This window comes from Oryzias latipes, chromosome 18 (assembly GCF_002234675.1).
Source record: "Oryzias latipes chromosome 18, ASM223467v1".
NCBI classification, from domain to species: Eukaryota; Metazoa; Chordata; class Actinopteri; order Beloniformes; family Adrianichthyidae; genus Oryzias; species Oryzias latipes.
The window spans coordinates 24,314,928-24,320,741 of NC_019876.2; the positions used below are offsets into that span (position 1 = coordinate 24,314,928).

At 38.7% G+C, this 5,814-nt stretch overlaps 1 protein-coding gene across 2 annotated transcripts; it reads right to left on the minus strand.

Moving 5' to 3' along the window:
- Nucleotides 1-1,279: 1,279 nt before the first annotated feature.
- Nucleotides 1,280-3,126, minus strand: LOC101164041. Of its 2 annotated transcripts, none has more exons than XM_020701952.2 (5): nucleotides 2,932-3,126; nucleotides 2,124-2,831; nucleotides 1,906-2,028; nucleotides 1,799-1,836; nucleotides 1,280-1,710 (listed from the first exon to the last, which is right to left on the minus strand). In XM_020701952.2, exons 1-5 carry the CDS (start codon nucleotides 2,987-2,989, stop codon nucleotides 1,582-1,584), a joined length of 1,056 nt encoding a protein of 351 aa, XP_020557611.1. In that variant the 5' UTR covers nucleotides 2,990-3,126; the 3' UTR covers nucleotides 1,280-1,581. The 2 variants fall into 2 exon arrangements, with proteins under 2 accessions (XP_020557611.1, XP_004086798.1); XM_004086750.4 differs by having other exon boundaries at nucleotides 1,282-1,710; nucleotides 1,906-2,037.
- Between the last annotated feature and the right edge of the window lie 2,688 nt (nucleotides 3,127-5,814).

The window sequence follows — 5,814 nt, forward strand, 5'->3', positions numbered from 1 at the left end:
CCTGCAGGCTGGATCCAGCCCGCCTCCATGTTTGGTCCGGCCCACTGAACAATATCAGAGACCCATTTTTTTTTTTTTTTTAATCTGGCCACACAATCAAGATGTGACATTTTATTACCCCCCTTTTGCAGTCTGTATCCCAATCTGAAACCCTCTCAAAATCCCTGTGAAATAAAACAGAAGACAGTCTTCTCTTTCTACATCGCAGTTCATCTTTCCCGGTTTAGCTCATTATTTTGGAGCAATTATGCTGCTTTTTTAAACAGCGCACCCTGTTCTGTGTCCTGATTGGCTGGAGACCTTGTCAATCAATCTCCTCAGTCCGTGTCTCCTGTACAGAAACACGGAGCTTTTCAGATCTGCAAAAATCTGTGATCGATCAGATCTTGGACCTAATTTCTATGAAGGTTTGAGAATTTCAACAAGAGAAAACTATGAAAATGTTCATGTCTGGATGAGAATAGTGTAGAAAGTGGGCAGTGAGGAGTTTTACTGCCATAAACTTCTGTAATCATACTCAGTGGATTTCACCGATCACGGGTTATTTTTAGACCGTAACTCCGGCAATAAAGAAGGGACCTCTGTTCTGGTGAAAAGGTAACGCAGAAATATGCGGAGCTGCAGCAGAAGAGATAGAAATTTGTTTTTTCATTACTACTGGATGAGAAACAGACGCGCAGGACACAGCGCAGCTGCTCAAACTGTGAGACGCATGATGAGCTCAAAGTGACTGCGTAATTATGATGGGAGAGGATCCACTATTTATTATTTTTGTTATTATTTCTTTTTTAAATGTATCAGTATATTTTTCCTGAATTTTTGTCTTTGAAAATCAAGTGTAATTTGGTCAGTTTTATTTCATAAATTGTGTTATTTACTTTATTAAAAGGATCATGAATGAATGAAACTTTATTCATACAGCACTTTACAACTCCTTGAAGGTACCAAAGGGCTTCACAATAAAAAAGAGATCTAAAATGGGAACAAAAGTTTTAAACTAAAAACTCTAGAATATTCTGTTTCAGAATATAATTTTCAATCCAAATGTTTTCATCTACATTCTATGTTATATCATTCTCACTCCACGCATCGGCTCGTGGACCGGCCCTTCTATCAAATTTTAGAACCCAATGTGGCCCGCGAGTTAAAATAATTGCTCACCCCTGCTCTACTGCATGAGTTGTCTGACTGAAATAGACAGTCTTCATTTCACAGAAACACAAATTTCAAAATTACAGCATTATAAGGAGCTATTTGAAAAAATAAAATCTTGGCTAACATAATATTATCAGCATTATATGACAAGAAATTATCAAACCTTAATTTGTATAGAACTTTTACAACTCAGGTAACTCAAAGTGCTTCACACAAAAACATAATTAAATTTAACAACAAAAGGACAAGACCAACAAATATTTTGTCTAAAAACCGCACAATGCCAACAACATGCACACATACACACACCATAATAAAAAGAGTGATAAACTGATGAAATGTAGGAATTCCTTGTGATGGTGATTTTACTTTTTAAAAATCTATAGAGCAAAAAGATAATTGAAATCTGTTCAGTGATTTAAAGCTTCAGTTCTGCTGTCTCACACTCGCATACAGACAGTCGTTGTTGGAGTTATCATTCTGTCTTCTTGATCTGTTGGACTTCTTAACATTAACAGCAGCATAATGGAGGCTTTCTGCGTCTTTGTTCTCAGCCTGAAACCAAATTAACAGAAGAGAATCACAGAGTGAACTTTGTGGGAATCCAAGATTAACATGATAACTGAAGAGAGTTGAGTCTCACCTCTGTGCTTCTTAAGGGGGCAGCAGGTGATCTTTCCTCTGGTTATTAAACAGAGAAAAGTTTAATTCAAGAACACATTTGTTAAACAGTGAGAGAAGTTTGTGTACCTGTGGAGGTGCAGTTGTTGCTCTTGTGGATTTTCCACAGCAGAAAAAGCAGAAAAGCAACGAGGACGCTCATGACCGTCAATAATCCAACCAAAGTGTTCAGAATCACAGAGTTCAGAGGAGCTGCAGAGTCTGGAACCAGATTAAAATCAATTTAACCTTAAATTCACTTGACTATTGTTTCATCCACAACTTTATTCTTCAAAGGTAAAACTCACCTGTGAGGTCCAGCTTGGTTCCGTTTCCAAACAGTATGTGTCCACATGAGACAACAGCACAGAAGTAGATCCCATTATGAGACTCTGTCAGGTTCTTTATGGACAGCTTGTAGACACAGTTGTGTGTTTGTGTGTTGTTCTTTCTCTCACACTGATCATTCCTGCCTCCATGAGTGTAAATGAGTCCTGGATGAGAGTCTTCAGAGTCTTTGAACCAGTAAACTCTGTGTTCTTCATCACAGCTCCCAGTGTGTACTGTACAGTTCAGAGTCACAGAGTCTCCTGCATGGATGTTCTCAGAGGACGACTGACTCACTGAAGTCTGGATGGTTGAACCTGAACCTTTTACATCAAGTGTAAAAGCTGCTTGAGAAAACAAATACGTATAATGATGTGAAATGCAGAAGTACGTAGCGGAGTAGGATAGGTTCAGATCTGAAATTGTCAAATTACTACTTTGTTCTGATGTTTTTAGTGTAAAGCGTGGATTGTTCTGGTATTCATGGGAAATTTCTTTTTCTGGACTATATTTGGTGAAATATGCAATAAATGTTGGGTTTCGTCCCAGAATATGTTTGTACCATAAAATATATCGCAAATAAATTCCGTCATAGAAACATGGTAGAGTCACAGTTTCTCCAATGTGAGCTGATAGAAAAGCACTTTCTTGGTGATCAGATGAAGATGATCCCAGAGGAGGGCTCTGTGCTGAAATAAAGATTAAAAAATCAAACTTTTTCCATTTTTTTCTCAATCTTAATACAGTTTAAAAATTCATTATTTCTTAACATGAAATATCATAACTCACCAGAGTTCCCTGAAAGCAAACATGTCAGAATGACGACAAACTGAGCAGGTGTCACCATGTTTGGATTCTGGCGCTGAATGACAAAAAGCTTGACTCTCTCTACTTTATAGATGAGAGACTGCGTCTGATTGGTCCGTCTGAAGTCACACACTTTCCCTTCTTAGGAAATATGATCACATGTTCACAGAAACCAACTATGTCAAGATTTTATCTAGACAAGATAAGGGCAGGGATGGAAAGAAAGTTGAGGAACCTTTGGTTCAAGTTCTAGAAGTAAAGTCAGAGGATATGAAGCGCTATTTTACGAACCACAGTTTGAATTTAGTATAAAAATATAGGAGTGGCTGACCAGCTGCCCTACAGTAACTTCTGATAGGGTTTTTAATGTGCAAAAAGTCATAAGAAAGAAAATCCAAAAATGGTTTCTGAATTTTATTTTTCCTTTACCGATTTGTGGTTTAAAGAGTAAACTTTACACAAAAATATTCAACACAGACTCAAAATTGGGAGCACATAGTTTCTGACTTCTCCACCTTAAATTTCAATAAGTCCAAGTACAGTCCGGATCTACTGACAATCATCTTCAATCAAACTCTGCTGCCAAGTGTCCAGCAGTAAGAAGTAGACAAGAGAATGTTCAGAAGAACCCATTGATGGAAGTGAAGGAACTGTAGAATTGGAGTCTTCTTTTGTGTTTAATAGTTATAAATCAACGGTGTTAACTGAACTGTGTTAATAAGGATGTTTAAATCAGTAAACAGCAGATATAGAAGATTAAATAAACAGAAATCTATTACCGATTTATTTATTTCTTGATTTTTTTATTCATGTATTTTATTTGAATGAGAGTTTTATCACTACATTTTGTACAGAAAACAGTTAATAATATTAGTATAGTTAATAGTATATACATGTTCCATAAAAAATGTATTGGCTCTCACACACTCACAAGTTGCGTGTGTGTGCGTGTGTGTGTTCGTTGACGTTGCGGCCCTCCCTCAGCTAGACCCTGCCTTCAGTGGCCCCCAGGTAAATTGAGTTTGAGACCCCTGTTCTATGAGGTATTATTTCTCTTCCTAATAGTCAGCCAGAATGTGATGCTATCATCATTGATGGTTCTGCTCTTGACACCCTCTGTACCAAAGGCATCAAGCACCTTTGAGGAAAATGATATCCGTGATGTGGTGCCAAAGATACAGAATTACTCAACAGAGTTTTAATGGACAGATGTTGTTTTCGATGTCCATAGGACTTCAAGCTTGAAAGCTAAAGCAAGGTCAAAGCATTCTAGGCTTAAAAGTGGCCGGAAAAAAAAAATTACCGCCAATCTGGTCGAGCTTTCTGAGAGAAAGTGACAACAAGACTGAGCTCTTTCAAGATTGCAGCCCTGGGTCCCAACAATGTCACAGTTGTGACCAAAGCAGAGCAGGCACTTTCAAAAAAAGTCATCAACCTGGGAGGACTGAGTCTGTGCAACCAGGAAGGAAGCAGACTTGAGGATATTCACACATGCTTACCGTGTAGCCAAGCAACACAACATCTCTGTTGATAAAAGCATGAAACACAGATATTCTCCAAGATGTAGGTTTGGAAATAATGTGAGTAGAATTTGGCCTTGGTCAGCCCATCAGATGGCTCCACATTCATGACCTGGTAGAGAATCCCGGTCCAGAAAAATCTAGTTGCATTCTGTTCTTTCATGCATTCACCTGTTGTGATGTCACATCCTTTCGAGGTAAATGCAAGTATGGCAAAGATGGGTCGTGTGCCCTGAAGTTAGCTCAGTCTTCAGGAAGCTCAGTCAGTACACACCTACCATTGCAGATGCTGACCTAAACATTCTTGAGAAGTTTGTTGTGACAATGTATGACAAACACAGTAATACAAGTAAGGCCGATGAGGCAAAACAGCACTTCTTTGCTCTGAAGCAAAGGTCTTAGGATTCAATTCTAGCAACCAGTATATCTCGAGCTCATAATGTAAAATGCTCTGCCTTACAAGCTTCATGCATATGGGGGCCAGGCAACAGAGTGCAACATCCAACCTGAAAGCCCAGCCAACTGGGGCTGGCAAAAGAATGGTCAGGTCTGGGAAATTATTTCGTCAACCCTCCCACCCATTAATCAGTCATGCCAGCGGTTGACAAACTGCTGCTACACCGGTGAATGTCGGGGGCCATGCAAAAACTACTGCAACACCTTGAAAAACACACAACTCTGCAGTTGCAAATGCATGGAGTAAAAGAAGGGATAAGCATGCATACAAGACAGCTAGATTCTATACTACATCAGTGCAAGGTGGGATCATGTATAACAACACGTCGATCAGCAACTTTGCTGTGACAGTTCATTTTTGCATCAAATTCTTATTATACTACTTTAGCATTATATTATGTACATTTTTTGATTGCTGTATGCAATCCATAATATCCAAAACTATGTGTTTTGATAAGTAGATCATCAGAATAGATTTATTATATGAAAATATAGACCAAATTCTGTGGACATAGGTATGCAGGAGGCGGCCATCTTAAAAATTGGCCACCATTTTGTCTTTTAGGTTGGATAACGTACCTTTAGTAGGTTCTGTTCCACATATATGCCAAATTTGTTGCTTGTATCCCCAAGTGAAAGATTGTTTCAGCAATCTTTCCCACTAAAAGGTTATTGTTCCTACTAAACTCCAGGAAGTGGGTGGGAAGTGGTGGTGGGGGGCCCAATGAATAAAAGCTCTTCTGTGATTGGTCAGACTGCTTTCTATGTTGCATTCAGCCAGAAAAAGAAAGAAATGTCTCTTCATCAATAAAGTTATAGGGAAGTTCTCGGATGAAAAAACATTTGGGGATCGTTTTACAACAGTTTGGTGTTAGAGCTCGGGATGCCC

Excerpts from the sequence above, each read along its gene's own strand:
- LOC101164041 (XM_004086750.4), bottom strand. The coding sequence starts at position 2,989 with ATGGTGACACCTGCTCAGTTTGTCGTCATTCTGACATGTTTGCTTTCA. Across the intron at positions 2,832-2,931 it reads TTTGCTTTCAGGGAACTCTG|CACAGAGCCCTCCTCTGGGA; the intron begins GTGAGTTATGAT and ends TCTTTATTTCAG. Across the intron at positions 1,711-1,798 it reads CCCCCTTAAGAAGCACAGAG|GCTGAGAACAAAGACGCAGA; the intron begins GTGAGACTCAAC and ends ATTTGGTTTCAG.